Below are 21,045 nucleotides of genomic sequence, written 5' to 3' on the forward strand. Positions count from 1 at the left end.
TTAACAGTTTACAGTTCAACTTAAGTACTTTTCAAACACATTCTTTTAATTGTTGTTGCTAGATAAATACCTATTCTCTTTTTTTGGCGCCATCTTGAATGTGAACGAGCACGAGCAAATTCGTGTACGGATTGGTTACCTGATTCTGCTCGTGCGCACTTCCCAGTGATTCGTACTATCCTGTATCAGACCGTTCTTATTCGTTCTAACCCTCACTTATGCCGTAACAAACCGTAGTTCATCCGTAGTGTACGCGTCCTGATATGTGTTGCTCTGTATAAAACCGTGTTATTTCCGTATCAAATCGTGGAGTTCCGTATCACACCGTAACTAACCGTATCACTCATGTCTCCAATTGACCCTCTTCCTACATTTTCCTTGGTAAATACGTCACAAACCGCAGTCTGGCCGTTTCGTATTCGTATCAGGTCCGTATCGGACTACGGAAATCGGCATTTCCGGGGTCATCCGTAAGATTTAATTCGTAGTGGAAACTGCAAGGTAAACCGTGAATGTGTGACCAAGGCATAACAAAAGTAATATAAATATAAAACCTATACATACAACTATGTGCTCCAGTGCCAATTAATAATTGAATTACATACACGTAAATGTATCCTTATGTATTCACTCATTATTGGGCGTTTAGCAGCAGAGAAATTTCATAAATAATATATATGTATATCATATGTATGAAATTTCTGATTTGCTAATTTTACCGAATATGATTATCACTGGGGACACGCAAATATGACCATTTCTTGCTTCACTCGGTCCAACGATCACACCGTTTACATATTAGCTTACCATAGCATGTACTGTCATGCAGCATTGTCGCTAATTCAATCCGACACAGATCGAGATCAATGTGACATGACGTCATTTAACAGGACACGACGCTTTTTATGTTTTGATAGGCGGATCTAGCAATCCAAGCCCCAACACCAATTCAACTGTTTGCCACCAGTGGCAAACGTCTGCAATGTTTTGGTGAATAATTATGGCAAACAAATCTGTTTGCCACAAACATACGGCAAATATTTAATTTTGGCAAGATAATTATATTTATAACTGGCAAGCTGTTTGTTGATGGTCGCAGAGGAGCGGATCAAGAACAGGAGCCGATGACCGACATGTAGGGCAGGCCGGATAGTAGTGTTTCCAGTATCTCGTGGAACATATGTCGCAATCTGCGTGAGAAATTAGATGAACCTGATTTTGTCGCACTTGTTATTAAGTTTGATTTGATTTGTCTGTATGAATGCTTGGTAACTGAGTTTTCTTTTTCTTTGAACAGTCACAGTTTGAGTAAAATCTCAGACTTATGTCCAAATTTTGATTTAAGGTTGTTTCGCGAACTCCAGTCCACGTAATAGCACATTAGTTTTTTCTCGTCCCACTAGTAGGGGCAGGGGCATCGTTATCGCGTTTACAATTTTTTTTAGGAGGAAGCACCTATTGCGATTGCTTTGATGACCTTCTACGTGAAAGAGGTCATTGTGAAAGTATTTCATATACTATGTATTGACATTAAGAACTGTTTTCTATCTTATTCGTATACATATTACAATGATTGCTCCCTTTGATATGTGGTCACGTGTTCAATAAAGTACTAGAATCATGGCTGGGTTCCTTTGTTCTCCAGATGTCAAATAAATGGATTAAATGCGCATCTGGTGCATCAAAATTGGTACCGTATAAGTTTTACATTAAATACATCATGAAACATGGTGTCAGAACTGTCAATATGATCTTCATGGTAAGTCCTACATCGTGATTGCCCGTCAAGTGTTTGGATTGCTCCAAATATAGAAGGATCCTCTGTCCGCTGTAGCAGTACAAAATTTACATGTCTTTCCTATGATTTGAAAGGTGACCTAGCAACCAATCGGAATGTAAAACTTATACGGTACCAATTTTGATGCACCAGATGCGCATTTCGACAATGATGTCTCTTCAGTAATGCTGAAGCCGAAATATTGGAAATCCGAAATAATAATAAACTTGCAAGAGCTAAAAAGAAAAACAGAGTGCCGAAGACTGGAGTCAAATTCGTCTAAGGATCAGAGCTATGCATGAGGGAGATAATCCTTAGTTTTAAAATGAATTTCTTAATTTTATCAGAGCAATTTAAATATACGTTCGTATTTTCAAGCTAGTAACGAAGTACTTAGCTACTGGGCTGTAGAGACCGTCGGGGACTAACAGTCCACCAGCAGAGGCCTCGACCCAATTCAAACGAGTGTGGGAAAACTATGAAATTGTCACGGGGTTAAGGGGAAAAGATACCCAACTCAGATGTGAGACATTTCTTACTTGCTTATGATTAGATGGGTCAAATGCTGTCTGACGTGTTTAATACCGATTGTTATACCGTTCATGGCACATAAACGGATAACTCCGTTTACCTGATCAAGAAATGGGGCTCACAGCGGGTGTGACCGGTCGACAGGGGATGCTTACTCCTCCCAGGCACATGATCCCACCTCTGGTGTGTCCAGGGGTCCGTTTTTGCCCACTCTCTGTTTTGTATTGCTTATAGGAGTTGTGGGATTTACCACTTTTCGTTATCTTCACCTTTCATGGGTTACATGTAGCAGATGGACTCAAATATGACACAGAATATGACAAAACAGATATCTTGACAGCACTTGACACTTATTGCATAGGTGAAACCAACGTTATATATGAACGGTACACATTTAATTGTAGAAATCAGGAAAAGTCTGAATCTGTAGATGCATATGTCACAGAATTGAGCAAGCTAGCAAAAACATGTAAATGTAGAGACGTGGGGGATGAGAAAATTAGAGATCGCATTGTTATCAGAGCCCAAGATAGCCACATCCGTAAAGAATTGTTACAAGAGAAAAACTAGACTGTCAGCGTTGCATAGATATATGCCGGTAAAATGAGAAATATGAATCTCAACACAAATCTATTCCCTTACCAAAATGTAAAGTTTGCTGCAAATTTGCCGCAAGTTTGCGGCAAACAAATCAGTGTGCCAGAGCTGTTTGCCAGAAGTGTGCAGCTAATGCCGCTAGCGGCATACAGTGTGCCACTAGCAGCACACAGTGTGCCACTAGTGGCACAGTGTGCCAGAAGTGCACCACAACTTTTTCTAAATGAAACAGTGTGCCAGAAGTGCACCACAACTTTTTCTTTGGTATTCAGAATCAAAACTGTGTGCCAGAAGTGCACCACAACTTTTCCTTTGGTATTCAGAATCAAAACTGTGTGCCAGAAGTGCACCACAACTTTTCCTTTGGTATTCAGAATCAAAACTGTGTGCCAGAAGTGCACCACAACTTTTTCTTTGGTATTCAGAATCGTGTGCCAGAAGTTCACAACTTTTTTCTTAAAATTTTAGAACTGAAACAGCAAGGGCACCAAAGTTCACGACTTTTCTTGAATATTTAAAATAAAAGAGCCATTTCAATATATCCATCACAACATTTTCTATAATAGAACATATATGCAACATTTCTTGCGTACCCCTTCCATCTTCTTGGCTTAATGGAAATTAGCGGTCATTTTGTCACCAAATATTGAATTCAATGAAAGTTGACCTATACTAGTTATTATATATTAAATTAATAATTACACTTGTATTTAATTATTTCAAACACCTTTTAACCTCTTGAAAATGAATATGTGATTTTGGTGATTGAATATTATTGTCTTGCAAAACAGTATAATTATTCTCTAGTTACCTTTGCATGCTGTCAGCAAAATGTGAATGCTGTTTTTGTTTTTATCTGAGAAATGATTTGATTTGGGTGCAGTGAATACATCTTTCGTATATATTTCTTTACATTAAAAGCGTTTATCTAACGTAGTTTTATTAGGGTTAATTCTCTTGTTTTTGTACATAATAAAAAATAAATGTTCTTATTTGTCATCAATATGTATTTCAATATCATCGAGAGATTTTGAGAAGAAAAAAAAGAAAATGGTTGTCATCACTTTCACAGCTAATGCCCCTTTAAAATAAGATGTAAGTGCACACGTATCTGAATTTTAATCTAATTAGGAAAAAAAGTGAAGAAAAAATATCTATATCTAAATAAATGGAGAGAGAGAGAGAGAGAGAGAGAGAGAGAGAGAGGGAGAGAGAGAGAGAGAGAGAGAGAGAGAGAGAGAGAGAGAGAGAGAGAGAGAGAGAGATTTCTTTTCTTTTCTTTATTTACATGTATATCTGAACATTGATTACAATTCAGATACTGGGTTTGTGAGTTGAAATTAATCAAATGAGAGTGGTAAAAATTCACCTTTATATCGTATAATTTATCCAGGTACGTTATTCTGGTTTGTGGAATGCTAATTGATACTAAGTTAGAATAATCTAAGCTGTATACCAAAGTAGGTCTTCATGGGGCTTTACGGCTCTATGCATCGCAAATAGAGATCGGGTTCAATGCGTCGGGTGTGGGATTCACTCAATATTATATGCTGAGCGCGAAAGTTGATATCAACAGACGCCATGATGTTATACCGGTAAACATCTTGAACATGAATCGAGAACAGGGGTTGATGCAGATATTCTGAGGAGAATCTTCCAATCATTGAGTAAGTGATTTACTGTGTATCTTATAGTTATAAACTCTCCAATATATTGTTCAAAACGAAACTGACCATCGCTCATTGTATGTTGTTGCGTCAAATCTTAAGTCAGTGTTTACGTTTATAAATTTACATTCTTCATTCAATTCTTTGAAATTATGTGGAATTTATTTTTTTTTAAATTTCCTTTGTATGAGAATAGATTAAACTCCTAGTTGCATTATCGTAGCCATCGCGGATTTTTTTTTCTTTTACATTTGGACAGGACCATATAGGCACTTTAAAAAAAATGGAGAGAGAGGGGAAAAGGCCGAAAAACAAACAAATAATTAGGCCTATTTCCGTAATAATTATGCTATTTTTTGTTTACTTTCTACTCGGGTTATATTTGCAAAACTTAACTGAATAGTTTATTCAGTAAATGGTGTTTTTTATTGAATGGTTGATTATTATTTTTATTCAAATGCTTTGATTTGAACCCAGATGTCCAGTTAGAAAAGTTAAACTGCATTATGATCAAGGATGTGACCTCCAGAATCTCAATTTTGTCACTCCATCAATGCATATTCGTTATTAAAATGGATTGAAGATCTTGTCTTGGCAATAAAGTTAATTTGTACGTAAAGTCTGGTCAGCATGATATTAACAGTTGTACATCAAATATTGCATTTATTAGCCCAATGGGCTATAACGCAACATTGATTATTTCTCGGCTTTGAAAATCGGTGACCCCAGGTGTCGGGCGACGGTAATTACATGTACACACCCCTGAATGATTCCTCCTATGTTAGACGCCTTGCAAACTTGTATATATGACGACCAATGGTATCTCGTAATTATTTACAATTTTATATCTTTTTCAGAATATATTCCATGATAGTCGTGAAGATACAGAAGTTGTGATGGTGTGTTGATAGGCTGTCTTCAACTTGCCATATCTGAGAGTTCCAACATGCAGGCCTGGATTAATGTGTATAAATCACTAATGAAGTTACTTAGTGTTATTTAGTTTTTAAAAAAGAATGACATTTCAATTTATACACACTTGCCAAGTGAATCTGATGAGACTGCTACATGTATTTGTGAGTAAAGGCACTCTGTCTTAACCGAAAAACTATTTACAGTTTATCACAACAAATGGATGGGACAGTAGAGTTGTTGCGGACAATATGTGACCAAGTACTGAACAAGTGGAAGATTAGAAGAAGGTCCAGAATTCAATCATGTTTTTGATTCTAAGGCGCAGACAGCATGGAGATAGTCCTATTATTCTCCCATTCATCTATGATGGAGAAACTTGTGTAAATGTTTACAGTGTTCTCCCTAATAAGTGCCCACAAGTCTGTATTAATTTATCAGAATATAAAGTCCTTCACAGTACTGACTTTAAAATTCATGTAGATTGTCTCCAGATTTTTCTGAGGAAAAGTGCATAGTTTACATGTGTGAATTTTGAATATATTTCATTCTTGTCTGCAAATGTTGCTGAAACCTGTTATTGACGCACAATGCACATAGTCATGTTATGCAAATGATAGACCTCCTTTTTAATTACATGTCCTTAAGATCATGTCAACTCCTTTGTCTTAATTGTATATTCAATTCTAGCATTTATAGCATCATTTGTATAGCACTTGCTAGTTTAATAAGGATTTTATTTTTTAAAAACTTTCATTTGACATGATTGATCTAAAACGGCCAAAATTCACAAATCTATTTAAATCACAACCTGACCTTAGGCCAGAAAAGTGCCACAGTGGGTTGATATTTTTCTCTTGGATCTTGAAAGAAATTCTTTATGCAGCAGTTTCCAAATAAAATGTACTCTCATGGCTAGGGTGGGACTTCACCGAGAACTTTTTAACATTGCACAATGCAATATTTGTGGATTAGAAGCTGTTGCAGTTTCTTTAAGTTTTCTCTCACATCTTGTTATAATTATATTTTATATTTTTGGTCGGGTTGCACAATGTGCAAACAGTTTATAAAATGCTGAATGACTGGTGGGCAAGCGACAATAGCGTCCCTGTAATAGTACCTACTTTGTGTAATCAACTCCTTTCACACCTCTCACTTGATGTTCCTCAAACTTTGTACAGTTGTTAGTGATACATTGAAGATGTGCGTGTACCTTTTTGAAAGTGATCAGACATTTTTTGAAAAATTTACATGTAGTTAAACTTCGTCATTTTTTAAGCATTTCTTTAATCGACAGTATCTATTTTGTGTAATCAACTCCTCGTATACCTCTAATTTGACATTCCTCAAACTGTGTACAGTTGTTATGAATACATTGAAGATGTGCATATGTGTTTTTGAAAGTGATCAGACATTTTTAAAAAAAAATGTACATGTAGTTGAACTTAAGTCATTTTAAAGCATTTCTTGAATAGATGGTAACTATTTTGTGTAATCAAATCCTCATGCACCTCTAACTTGACATTCCTTAAACTTTGTACAGTTGTTATGAACACATTGAAGATGTGCATGCGTCTTTTTGAAAATGATTAGACTTTTTTTTTTTTAAATTGCGTGTAGTTGAACTTGTTATTTTTTATGCATTTCTTGAATAGATGGTACCTATTTTGTGTGATCAACTCGTGCACATCTAAATTGATATTCCTCAAACTTTGTACAGTAGTTATGGACACATTGAAGATGTGCATGTATCTTTTTGAAAGTGATCAGACTTTTTTTAAAAAAAAAATTACATTTAGTTGAACTTTGTCATTTTTTAAAGCATTTCCTGAATAGTTGGTACCTATTTTTTGTAATCAACTCCTCTTACAGCATTTATTTGACATCCTTCAGACCTTGAACAGCTGTTATGGAAGCATTGTAAATGTGCATGTGTCTTTTCGGAAGTGATCAGGCATTCTTTGAAAAATTTACATGTGCATGGTGAAGTTGAACTTGGTCATTTTTTAAGCATGGTACTTTATGTAACCAACTCAGCTTTTACTTAACATTTTCCAAACCCTGTACATTATAGATGTTATAAAAACATTGAAGATACACATGTAACATTTTAAAAATGCTTCTCTTTTTTTTCTTCTTTTTTTGTTGAAAAATTCTACCTTTAATTTGTCATTTTTCCAGTATGTTTCTACTGTTGTTCTTATGATAGATAACATATTTTACAAGAACCTGGTCATTTCTGTTTTTGAATCTCTCTTTTTTTTAATTAGTATATTTGAATATGTTAATTACTTGATATGTCATTGTTCTTGAAATTATATTAATTGAATTATTATTGTGTTTTTGTTTTGTAATATGACAGTTTATATAGGATCCCTTAATTTCGAGCAGAAGTGTGCCAGAAGTGTGCAGCAAGAGTGTGCCGCAAGTTTGCCGCAAACTGTGTGCCAGAGGAAAAATTTGCATACGAAAAGTATACTTGCGGCAAATATGCCGCACACTGTGTGCCAGAAGTGTGCCGCAAGTTTGCTGCAAACTGTGTGCCAGAGGAAAAATTTGCATACGAAAAGTATACTTGCGGCAAATATGCCGCACACTGTGCCAGAAGTGTGCAGCAAGTGTGTGCCGCAACTGTGCCACAAACTGTGTGCCAGAGGAAAAATTTGCATACGAAAAGTATACTTGCGGCAAATGTGCCGCAACTAGTTGCGGCAAACTTGCCGCAAATGCGCTGCAAATTTGCAGCAACTGTGTGCCAGAGGGCTTATATTTTGGTAAGGGTTGCAGATGTTCACCATGTCAAGGTCAAGCATAAAGTGAAACAAGATACTCGTGGTAAAAACGAGAAATGTAGAGATAACCACACACAATCTGCACCAATTGTTCAGTCTTCTCGTTAATGTGGGAGAAACATCCGCGCAGTAGAGAGAAGTGTCCAGCATTCGGACAAACTTGTAATAAATGTGGTGCGCAAAACCATTTTCAGAAGAAATGCCCGAACAAAACTTTTGATAATTTGATTTGTAAATCTTCTAACGTTGTCTACGCTATTGAGTATACCTGTGTGGCTTGATTTATGTGGGAGAAACTAAGGTTCACTTAATAAAAGAATATCGTGGCACAGATTTCAAATAAATAATGGTGATAACCAACTTCTTTACAAGCATTTTAATGCACCGGACCACTCCATCTTGTCCATGGGGGTAAGAATTTTCGAAAATATTTACCATCACACAAACAATCCAACATTAAGTACCTCTTTTCGTAAACAACGAGAAGATCACTGGATCAGTATACTAGGCACTGCATTTCCATTTGGATGCAATGATAATGTATATGTGGGAAATTTGACTAGTCCACAAGGAGATAACGTGAATGTGATAGGACTCTTTCCCAATACTAAAAGATCAAAACGCTGTCATGGACATCGTTCATATATAATGTAAGACCAAGTATAAATGATGTCACGTTTGATTTACTTTTACCTTACGTTAACAGACAATTAGGTCCACATCATATTCGTACAAAACTTTACTACATGTATGTAAGGGATACAAGACGAAGATGGTCTATTATGTCAGATACGGGACTGGCACGAGCCGCGTAGCAGCGAGTGATCAGTCCCGTATCTGACACAATTGACCATCGGAGTCTTGTATCTTACTTAAAACATTGTTCTATCTAAAAACAAATGCATTTAAAGGCAAAAAACCCACGTACAAATATACATTGGTATAGACAGATATATTTACACCTTTCGTTTCTGATTTGTTTTTAATATTTAATATATTAGGAATTCATAAACTTTAATGGCACACAAGGTCAACTCACAAAAAACTGTTAGCTCATCATTTCAATTGTCATAATACGATACTCCTCAAAACAGGGTTTTGTTCTTCATGGAAAGCGATTCGAATGCTTCTATTGTCTGAAGACTGTACTCAACAAAACTGGTTTTCTTTTTTGGGTGAATGAGGCTACGTAAAGGGTGTTCGGAAAGAATGTTTTAGAAAAAACAAAAATTGGTTTCCCACATTCCTTTCTGGGAACCCTGATATGATACTGACACGTAGGCCTATAACTGGTATAAAAACAGAAGCCGCAGTCCTCTTTTAGCATTTAGTCTGGGTGCCTTGAAGAAATGGATTCAGATGATTGAAAAGTACATGAGTTTGCGGTAAGATTATTCATTATTTCTACAGATTCTCCTAAATATATTAACAATTTTTTTGCAAATTATTTATTTTGCTTGTTTCATTTTTGTTGTATGCAAATTTCTTTTTAATCATTTGTAGTCCCAGAAGTGGAAAATGCAATGCATTTTATCTCAGATCAAAAATCGCTCCTAAGGGGAATGTATGGTACAACGTCCCAGTCGGGGTACATCAACTGCAATAGATTGTGGCCAAAATGTTAAAGAGGCAGGATTACAAATCTCTCTTCGGGCTACTGCCGCTACACGCCTATATGCTGCGGGTGTTGACGAGCAACTTATAGCGGAAAAAACTGGTTACAGGTCATCTGTGATTCGCAACTACAAACGCACCTCCGAGGAACAATTACAGAGTGTAAGTGATTTAATTCAGAAACCGTCCAGTGTCCCCGCCGGAGCAGAAGAAAGTGAAGCTCAATGAAAGTGTTTCCTATGGATCAGAAAAAGAAATAAACATCACTGCCGGGGATGTAACAGTGAATTTGCGATTTTAATGTGCATGTGTTTAAATTAATGATTGTGACATGGATTTATAACTGTGGTGCCTAAACGATTTCATATACGGTAAAATCGGATTATACATGAAACACTCATTTCGTATAATTTACTGGAATATTTCACGCCTTGAATATTGTATTTGATGTATAATAAATATGTTTTCTCGCACAACGAAGAGTGGTCTTTGTTTCTGGTTTTTACTGTCAGTCCAGTATTTCTCATAATATTGGCCTGCTCTTAATAATACTGGACTATGTTCAGTACAGTATGAAAAATAAAGTACTGTCATGACAAAGAACTGACGTCACAACAATGTTTTAAGTTACTATGATTATGGATGTTGCCAATCACAAGCTCTTTAAACCACCACGGGTCAAGGCTCGTATTTCTTCCAAATCATGCCGCCAGTTATCTAAAGCTCAAATTTACAAACAAAGGAATAGATGCCGTCAACATAAGCAACATTCTTCGTCATAAAAGGGTTCAGTCGTGTACTCCATCTTATTTCAAGTTCAAGTCTACACCCTGTATTTCCTACAGCTATACTTCTACAATTGCATTCAAACTTTTCAATTATAAACAAACTATGCAGTGCCTATATAGACCATCTTATACGTAATTCACCAACGTATTCTTGTTCATCTTCTTTCAACTATAGTACAACTGGACATGTCATTACTGGTGATGTTGATATAGTTGAAAATGAGGACCTCAAATCACTTATTCTAAAATGTCCTAAATACAGAAAACTTCGGTCTTTCAATTAGCGACAGAACTTCATCTCTATGAATTCTGTCGAAGATTATGCCAGACGATGGGCTAAATATGAAAAAGAACTTGATACATTGTCAGAATGGGTTAAAAGCATAATAGGAATATTAAAATCCCGCATTAGACACATTAAAACAAAAGTACGTACCATCTATCTTTCTGTGTTTAGTAAACCAAAAGTGATAAAAGAATTAGATAGGTTACCTGAGTAATATGTTTTGGTTCCAGCTGACAAATCTTGAAACAAGATTGTCTTTGTTTGTAAGGCTCATTATTACAACTGTATTTTAAACGAACTTGGCATTAATTCCACTTTTGGTAATCGTACTTATACTCCAACTGCCCTTTCAAAAGATGAAATTCTTCAAAACCATGTTTCAATTTTAGACACATTTAATATCCCAGTCAATGGATCGAATGAATATGAGTTACCGTACCTATACTGGATTCCTAAACTACAAAAAACCTTACAAAGATACATTGCTGGATCCAGTAAGTGCTATACCAAGCCCCAATCTTTGCTCCTCACGAAAATATTAAGAGCTGTGAAAGAGAAACTTCAAACTTTTCCCAAATCAATAACATCAAAACGTATGACTTTTCAACACTTAACACTACAATTTCTCACACTGAATTAAAGACTAGACTTTTTGACATCATAGACAGTGGCTTCTTCAACAAAAATGGAAAACAGAAATATTTATATCTAGTGATCAGTCATCCAAAAAATTACTTTTTAAACACCACACTGATTCCACGCACAAGTACTCTGAAGTTGAAATAAAAAATATGCTAGAGTTCCTCATTGACAATATCTTCGTGGTCTTTGGTGATCAGGTCTTCCAACAGTCTGTTGGAATTCCCATGGGCATGCATTGTGCTCCTTTGTTAGCTGACCTGTTTCTATATTCATATGAAGCAGAATGTATTCAAAAACTTCTACGTGAGAAGAAAAAATCTCTTGCTGTGGCCTTCAATTCGACATTTAAATATATCGACGATGTTTTATCTATTTTAGAACAATGATAACTTTCATCCATACATGTATGTCGATTCGATATATACATGTGAGCTCGAAATAAAAGATACCACAGAGTCGTTCACTTCTGCTTCATGATATTTTATATATAGGAATTAACGGCAAATTGACAACTCAACTTTATGACAAACGCGATGATTTCAGCTTCTCCATCGTCAACTTCCCATATTTATGTAGCAATATTCCATTATCACCTGCATATGGTGTTTATATCTCTCAACTGATTCGATACGCAAGAGCTTGTTCTGCGTATGGTCAGTTTTTGAATTGAAGCAAGCTACTGACAAACAAGTTGCTGGTAAAGGGGTTTAAACAGTCTCGTTTAAAGTCAGTATTTCGCAAATTATATGGTCGTTATAACGATCTAGTTTGCCAATACAACCTATCATTTGGGTCAAATGCTGTCTGACGTGTTTCATACCGATTGTTAATATCTGTGGAAACGAGGGGGTTATTTATATTCGGTATTTCCTATACCCCCTCGTTTCTGTCCAAGCCTTCATAAAGTATGTAGGAAATCAGTCTCGCTTCGGTTTGAATTTATTTCAGCTTACATTTGAAGGACGTATGGCATTAGGGTGAGCTTTTCCCCGGTAGTCTCGCTCTAGAGTGAGTCCCCCCCCCCCCCCAGCAGACTTGCTCTAAAATAAACCTTACCCCAAGGGGGAAGACTCACTCTAGAGCCATAACACCCTCTTGAAGTCTCGCTCTAGAGAGACACCCCCGTTTTCATCCCCTCCTGCGCATACTATGAAATAAATTTTAGTTTATCGGACAGGGAATTACTTACCTACCTACTAACCTACCTACCTATACCTAAGTAACTCTCTACCTGCCTACCTCTCTATCTATCTACCTACCTACCTACCTCTCTACCTACCCATCTACCTACCTACCTCTCTACTATGTAGGTGACCATCTGTACTCGGCCCCGTGTGGTTAGTAATAATAATATCTACTATGTAGGTGACCGTCTATACTCTGCTCCGTGTGGTCAGTAATAATAGTATCTACTATGTAGGTAACCGTCTATACTCGGCCTCGTGTGGTCAGTAATGATAATATCTACTATGTAGGTGATTTTCTATACTCGGCCCCGTGTGGTCAGTAATAATAGTAATTACTATGTAGGTGACCGTCTGTACTCGGCCCCGCTTGGTCAGTTATAATAGTATCTACTATGTATGTGATTTTCTATACTCGGCCTCGTGTGGTCAGTAATAATAGTATCTACTATGTAGGTGACAGGCTATACTCGGCCCCGCTTGGTCAGTTATAATAATATCTACTATGTAGGTAGCCGTCTATACTCGGCCCCATGTGGTCAGTAATAATATCTACTATGTATGTGATTTTCTATATTCGGCCCCGCTTGGTCAGTAATAATAGTATCTACTATGTAGGTGATTTTCTATACTCGGTCCCGTGTGGTCAGTAATAATAACTATACTCAGCCCCGCTTGGTCAGTAATAATAGTATCTACTATGTAGGTGATTTTCTATATTCGGCCCCGTGTGGTCAGTAATAATATTTACTATATAGGTGACCGTCTATACTCGGCCCCATGTGGTCAGTAATAATAGTATCTACTATGTAGATGACCGTCTATACTCGGCCCCATGTGGTCAGTAATAATAGTATCTACTATATAGGTGACCGTCTATACTCGGCCCCGTGTGGTCAGTAATAATAGGAAATGAATGTTTATTGCTATTATTTTCACTTATGAAATAAATTCTAAAAAAGGACTACGGTGAATGCTGATCAAATTTGAAGTAACACTGAGCGATAAAATATCAAGAGTAGATGTAACATATGGTGAAAAGAATTAATGCATTGAATGTTATACTTTCAGATGGGAAGAAAAAGAAATCAAAATTATGGCTGAATCAACACCCCCCCAACACCCCCCAACACCCCCCCCCCCACCCCAATACTCTGCAACGATTTTGCAAAACGACCTCGAACGATTTGTTTAATTTATGGAGATTCTAGTATACTATTTCTTTGAGTTAGTAATGATATTACTGAATTCCATGGTATGTGAGACCTTGTAGCGAGGGAGGGGCGGGGGATTAGGGTTCTAGAGTTCTGACCATAAATGATCTCAATATAAATTTATTGCTCAAAATGACCTTTTATTGGTTAAATTTCCGAAGAAAAATGCGGGTCATATTCCACCGGATCCACCCAGCTTCGTGCAGAGAGCAATTCGATATTTCTATCTCCAACCGGGCATAAAGGCAACACTCAATGGACAACACTATTCCAAAGCGTCATTCAAATATAAAGGACTGCACTTATAACAATTGCGACAAATATAAACTCATTCAAGTATAATGCTTTAATGCGCCCTTTTCTAACTAAAAATGTCAGTGCACAACACTTAATACGAGTGACTACAAGTGCAAAGCAGTTTCTTTTTTAATGCGATGTACAGACTAAGGAACAATGCCTTCATTCCGTGGGGTAGAAATGTGTAAAACTCACAGGCTTATAGTTTTGTATTCAACGATAATTTTCTCTCTTCGTGTGTCCCGTCCTCATTTGAATCTGTAGTCATGCGTTACTTGGTCACAATGGTTGACCGTTCCCGGTGACGCTAGAATCCGACTTTAAATTAATGGTGCTTTGGTATGTTGACAATCTGGTCTCCAGGCTTGCTGAAGAGAGTGAAGGGAATTTCTGAATATGATACAAACAGTACTTCCAATGAGACATTAGAGTAAACTTCGCCCAGTGATCGCCCAACTACTGATTAGTAACTGCTAGCTTCAGCCCAGTGATCGCCCAACTGCTGATTAGTAACTGCTAGCTTCAGCCCGTGATCGTCCAACTGATGGTTAGTAACTGCTAGCCCAGTGATCGCCCAACTGTTGGTTAGTAACGGCTAGCTTCAGCCCAGTGATCGCCCAACTACTGATTAGTAACTGCTAGCTTCAGCCCAGTGATCGCCCAACTGATGGTTAGTAACTGCTAGCCCAGTGATCGCCCAACTGCTGGTTAGTAACTGCTAGCTTCAGCCCAGTGATCGTCCAACTGATGGTTAGTAACTGCTAGCCCAGTGATCGCCCAACTGTTGGTTAGTAACGGCTAGCTTCAGACCAGTGGTCGCCCAACTACTGATTAGTAACTGCTAGCTTCAGCCCAGTGATCGCCCAACTGATGGTTAGTAACTGCTAGCCCAGTGATCGCCCAACTGATGGTTAGTAACTGCTAAATTGTAGCTTCAGTCTATTGATCACCCATCGGGTCACGCTTTTTTTTTTCTTTTTTTTTTTGTAATGTAATTTGAACCACTACAATACTTCTTTAATTAAGGCAAAAATATCCCCCACCATCCTGTATAGATAGATACATTCTTTATTTCAAAATTAGGATCCTTTAAAGCATTACGAATAGCATACCGGATTAGTACACTACACATAGGTACAGACAAATTGTGTTTAAAATACAATTCACAGTACGTCAAGATAACATTTCATCATAACACTTATTTAACAATATGAAGGGTTGGATAAGTATAGTACTCCATATCAGGGCCGTAAATTACATGGAGGCGGAGGAGGCAGCTGCCTCCTCCAACTTTTGAGCCAAAAAAAATTAAAATTTAAAGTTCATTAGAATTTATGTTGTTTCCAATAACTAAGAACATGATACCTCCCTTAAAAAGCATTCCAAATCTTTCTTTTAGAATGAGTTAGTCAAGTAACATCTTAGAAGGCCCTAGAATCAAGGATTTTGCACGAAACGTGTTCAGTGTGCACAAAATGTGCTCAGCGTCTGGGGGCCTGGGCGGCCCCCAGACCCCCGCCTAATTTCCTGCCTCCTCCAAATTGAAGGTTAATTTACGGCCCTGCATATATGTAATAGTAATAATAACTGAAGTAGTACTACCGTGTGTCCTAATGCAAAGCAGGGAAATTAGGTCATACTGTTTGATGGGGGAGAAAATGATAATGATTATTGCAAAATATATCATGTGACGATGCAAGACACTAATTATTTCAATGCATTAAAACTGTAATTAACATACATACATGCATTGTACGCATAAACAGTAATAGATTTTTATTAATCCCTTGCCCTCTCTTTTTATGTGTTATAATAACCGGACTTTCAGGATAGGGGACGGGCTTCATCTGAACATTCGGTAAACGAATATCATCTCATAGCGGAATTCTGTCTCAATCATAATCTTTACTTTTGATACATTCCCTAAACAGTGTACGTGTGTGCACGTGACTTTCTGTGATGCGGGAAGATAAGGCCGTCGGATGATGAGGGAGGGGGAATGTTTACTGGGAGGACAGAGAGCACGGTTAGACCACTACGCACTGAGGCTGCAGGGGACGGACGACGCCATCATGGTAAGATCCACGCCGGCTGAAACGTTTCCAGCATCTCGCGACTTTTCCTATACATCTCATCAGTTCATGTGTGATAAGGCAAGCCGTATGGACAACATTGTGCCCCGTATTATGCATATGTACATACAGTAGCCCCGTGGTGTAGCTACCATTAATTAGGTACTTCAGGCATTGCCTCCACATGATTAAAATAAGATCTTTGATCCGCTACGGTAATAGTATATCACTTTGTTTAGCTGTGTAGCTACGTGATATTACCGGAACGGATCAAAGATCTGATTATGATCCGATTTTCACATGATTTTCTCGACCATATTTCTATTAAAGTAGAATTCAAAACACTTTCTTTATCATTTAAAAAAAATGTATATCATTCTCTTAATCATTTGACAGAAATTATCATTCAGTTCAGCTCTTTATCAGCCACTATAAACATACAAAATCTACATGTACGTGTTGAAAATGCCTGTTACGACATGTATACTAATGAATTAAGAATACCAATATAAACCCCAGCTTAATGTTTAATTCATCTAAAGGTAAAATATACAGAACTTTTAAGATAGACTTTGGACTTGGAAAAATATTTAGAAAAATTGTCTAAAATTTTTAGAATTATTCTTCTTAAATTCTGCACCACAAATCACCACCTTCCAGTAGAGACAGGCAGATGCATTGGCATTCCATATAATGAAAGATTCTGTGTTTTGTGTAACGAATAAAAAAATTGCAGACGAATTCCATTATATATTAGAATGCAGTGCTTTGTCAAATATTAGAAACGAGTACAGTGTGTACTACACGAGACCTAATATTATCAAATTTCATGAAATAATGTCAACCAGTAAGGTTAAAACACTTTAAAAACTCTGTATGTTTATCTAAAAAATCTATGAGTTAGTCTGTCCTCTTTAACATATTTTGTAAACATTTGTTCACTATATGTAGATTGTATATTTTTGTATACACTCTGACCTTATTCTTACTCTATGTTTATCTAATGCACCTCGTGTACCATATATAAAGTGGTTGAGCGAATAAACGAACTTGAACTTGAGTAATTCCAGATTTGTACTTAAAAATGGAATTTTATGTATTAAGTTTGATTGCAATTAATAAAGGACTAGTTACTATAGGATTAAACATTCTTTTGGAAGAATTTATCGATGTGTAAACTCCGGACATTTTACTCACAAACTGAATAAAAGTGCGAAGCACTTTTATGTTAAGTTTGTGAGTAAAATGTCCGGAGTTTACACATCGATAAATTCTTCCAAAAGAATGTTTGATTCTTATAATTCCAATTCATTCACTTTATTAACAATTGCAAAAATTTGAATAGTTTCCCCGCACTATGTTGTTTGTTTTCAGGCGTGTATGAATACATCGCGTTTTCGGATTTATTGATGTGTAAACTCTTGTTGAGCTTTATTTTTGTCCAATCAAAACAATTGTAATAAATAAGATTGGAATTATAAGTAAATAAAGAATATTCTAATGGAGGAATTATCTTTATTAAAAATCTTCATTCATTCATTTATTCACTCAAAACCATGATCACTTGTACATGAGGTACAAACAAATATTTACATATATAAACTAAGGCTGCAGGTAAGGGTCACAAAATATACATGTATATTGAAAAATATAGAAACATACAGTTTGGTGTGTGAATGAGCAGGCAGCACTAAAAATTCTTAACAAACTTTGCCAGTGATTTTAAAAGTTCCACATTGTTTGTATTCATAAACTCATTAAATTTAATAGTGTTGGAATTTGTTAAAATACATTTTTCTGTCGTTTGAAAGAGAAAAAAATTACATTCCATGACATAATGAAATTCATCACCAATACTATTGCAATTACATATTGTACATGTCCTTAAAGGTTATGAAATGTTTGTATAATCCATGCATATTAATTGATTTTATAGTAAGAATACCCGGCATTATTTGCATACAGCAATTCTCGAGTCTGTACTTAAAAATGAAATTGCAGGTAATAAGTTTAATTTTAATTAATTACAAGTAAAATAAAGAACATTTCTATGGTTGAATTATTATTATTAAAGGGGCATTAGCTGTCATTTTGTCCCAAAAATTTAATTCGATGAAAATTGCTCTATATTATATATTTCAGTAATAACACCAGTATTTGATCATTTCGAACACTTTTTAACCTCAAAGTAGACTTATGAGTATGTAATTTTGTTGATAAAATAATTATTGTCTTGCAAGACAATAATTTTTCCTTATATATTTCTTTACGTTAAATTCAGTTATCTAACGTAGATTTATTAGGTTTCTCTTGTATTTACACAAAATATATGTTTTTATTTGTCATTGATATATATTCCTATGCAATTGAGAGATTTGGGGGGAGGGGGGGGGGGGGTTGCCGTCATGTTCACAACTAATGCCCCGTTAAAAGTCTAAAGCAGATTTTAAAAAAAAAAAAAACGGAAAGAATTTTATCCACAATAATAATAATGAATTTCTTATTCATAAACAGTTGGTAGGGCGTGTAAAATTTCATACTCCAGATAGATTAAAGCAAACACAACCCCCATATCACATTTCTATAATATGATAACTGAAATTTGCATTTGTGATATTATTGAGAAAATATATCATACATATTAGATAATTATGTGAAATCACAATAAGTATACTTTATCAGTCAGCCCCCCCCCCCCCCACCCCCCGTGCTTCTACAAATGCACTTTAAAACTTTTAATTCATAGACAATTTTTCTACCATTTATTTACGGACACTCATTAAGGTTATCATAAGAATAAAATGTTGATAAATCTAGGAAATCTATGATCGATCAGGCATGCGAAAAAGCGTTTATATGTTGAAAGCAAAGAAAACCAAATAAAGCTTAGCAAATATCTTGAATACAGTATCTTTAATTGCAACATCTTTTGAATGAATGTTGTACAATATTTTCCTTTATAATTCAGTTTTCTAACTCTGCTACACGATTCAAGCAAAAGTTAGAATTTTAGGTACACTGATAAAACACTCCGTAGTAACCGGTTATCTCTAATTGTAGCGTGTCCTCCCGTACTGTCGGGAATGGAGTGAAGAGATTATCGCCTGTACCTCGTCGTGGTGATAACACGATCGATTATTAGGTGTTGTAGAACCGCACTGATGACGTCCAAACATTAACACGGGTTAAGTGGCCAGTTTTCATCCGTGCCCCGATCTCTAAAGTAAATAATGTACACTAATATGGAATCGACCGCGCGACAGTGCGGCCGGGGGGAAATTGGCATGATTTGGGAATCATGATTCGTACATTCAAGACAAGAGACCACCACATGGTTAAATGTGGTGGTCTGGTACACACGGTTGAATGTGGTGGTCTGGTGAAATACGGAGGTTTTCAGGTCCCTGCGTTTACGTTCTTTTCTGTTTATTTATTGTAGGATACCAGCTCTATGAAGACTATACGGAACTGCCGCATAAACTATAGGTCATTGGCTTTCTTGTTGTGCGCCATTTTAATCATTGGACTACTCCTCGTGAGGAATTTCCATTTCCGGAATTCTGGAAGAAAATGGCGTCCTGTGAATTTAGTACCATTGGAGAAATGTGTCGGCAGCAAATGTGTCCAATCCAACGATACCTCTGCTGGAATGAAATACGCTTTGTACTTCCAACCTAGAAAAACAAAAGTCAACAAATATGTCTACAGATTTATAAATCAACCAAAGAACACATGCGACCCTCATTTTCCACCAGTTTTGATCATTCTAGTGCCGTCCTCAATTTCCCACGTTGAAGAACGTAAAGCGATCCGTGCCACGTGGGGTAGCGTGTCACATGGAGAAAAATGGCCACTTCAATCCATCAAAGGGAAAGCGAAAGTTGTTTTCTTGTTGGGATTCGATGAAAATGTGACGATTCTGCAGACAATTCAGGAAGAGATCAGAGAGTTCAACGATATAGTGCACTGTGATTTCCTAGACACGTATCAAAATTTGTCGCTTAAAATTCTGTCCGGAATTCGATGGACTTTCTTAAACTGTCCTGATGTTAAGTTCATTCTGAAGGCAGACGACGACACGTTTGTACATCTACCCCTTCTCATAGCCACACTGGAGGGGTACTATCATAAGATAGACAGGAATGGAGCTATATTTGGAAATATAAATGGAGACGCTAAAGTCAGGCGTAGGGGAATGTGGAAGGTTAAAGAAACCGATTACCCGTTTCCACATTTCCCGCCATATGCCTATGGAAATACATACGTCATTTCCGCTAACATCGCGGCCCGGATATTTAGTACCTCTGAATACATGCCTTATATCCCTATAGAGGATGCTTTTATAACAGGGATTCTAGCTAAAGTTATTGATGCTCGTCATGTGTTTGTTCCGGGTTTCACATTCTGGTTAGACTACAAACCAAATTATTGTGATTTTGTTAATGATAATAGAATATCTGCTACTAAAGTCAGCTTCAATTATATGTATTACCTTTGGGAAAAATTACATTCTGAAAGTGTTGACTGTTAAATAAATTAACCATAATATTCCCGAGTGTTTCATGTTGTGCTTTGCTCGAATATGAGTAAACAGTTTCATTTGGATTAAGGATGCATCTTAGATTTGCATTATTGACTTTCAAACAACAAGTACACACACAATGTAAAACAA

The 21,045-nt window shown here is 36.5% G+C and overlaps 1 protein-coding gene across 3 annotated transcripts; it reads left to right on the forward strand.

Moving 5' to 3' along the window:
• The first annotated feature begins 15,096 nt into the window (after positions 1–15,096).
• LOC125672349 (beta-1,3-galactosyltransferase 5-like) lies at positions 15,097–20,923 on the forward strand. 3 transcript variants are annotated; one of them, XM_056162456.1, is made up of 4 exons: positions 15,097–15,211; positions 16,233–16,376; positions 18,310–18,374; positions 19,813–20,923. In XM_056162456.1, exons 2-4 carry the CDS (start codon positions 16,301–16,303, stop codon positions 20,902–20,904), a joined length of 1,233 nt encoding a protein of 410 aa, XP_056018431.1. In that variant the 5' UTR covers positions 15,097–15,211; positions 16,233–16,300; the 3' UTR covers positions 20,905–20,923. The 3 variants fall into 3 exon arrangements, with proteins under 3 accessions (XP_056018431.1, XP_048764547.2, XP_048764551.2); XM_048908590.2 differs by lacking the exon at positions 18,310–18,374 and having other exon boundaries at positions 15,105–15,211; XM_048908594.2 differs by lacking the exon at positions 15,097–15,211 and having other exon boundaries at positions 15,887–16,376.
• The last annotated feature ends 122 nt before the right edge of the window (positions 20,924–21,045 follow it).

Source organism: Ostrea edulis, chromosome 4 (genome assembly GCF_947568905.1).
Source record: "Ostrea edulis chromosome 4, xbOstEdul1.1, whole genome shotgun sequence".
Lineage (NCBI taxonomy): Eukaryota > Metazoa > Mollusca > Bivalvia > Ostreida > Ostreidae > Ostrea > Ostrea edulis.

Excerpts from the sequence above, each read along its gene's own strand:
- LOC125672349 (XM_056162456.1), top strand. The coding sequence starts at position 16,301 with ATGTTTACTGGGAGGACAGAGAGCACGGTTAGACCACTACGCACTGAG. Across the intron at positions 16,377-18,309 it reads GGACGGACGACGCCATCATG|TAAGAATACCCGGCATTATT; the intron begins GTAAGATCCACG and ends TTGATTTTATAG. Across the intron at positions 18,375-19,812 it reads ACTTAAAAATGAAATTGCAG|GATACCAGCTCTATGAAGAC; the intron begins GTAATAAGTTTA and ends TATTTATTGTAG.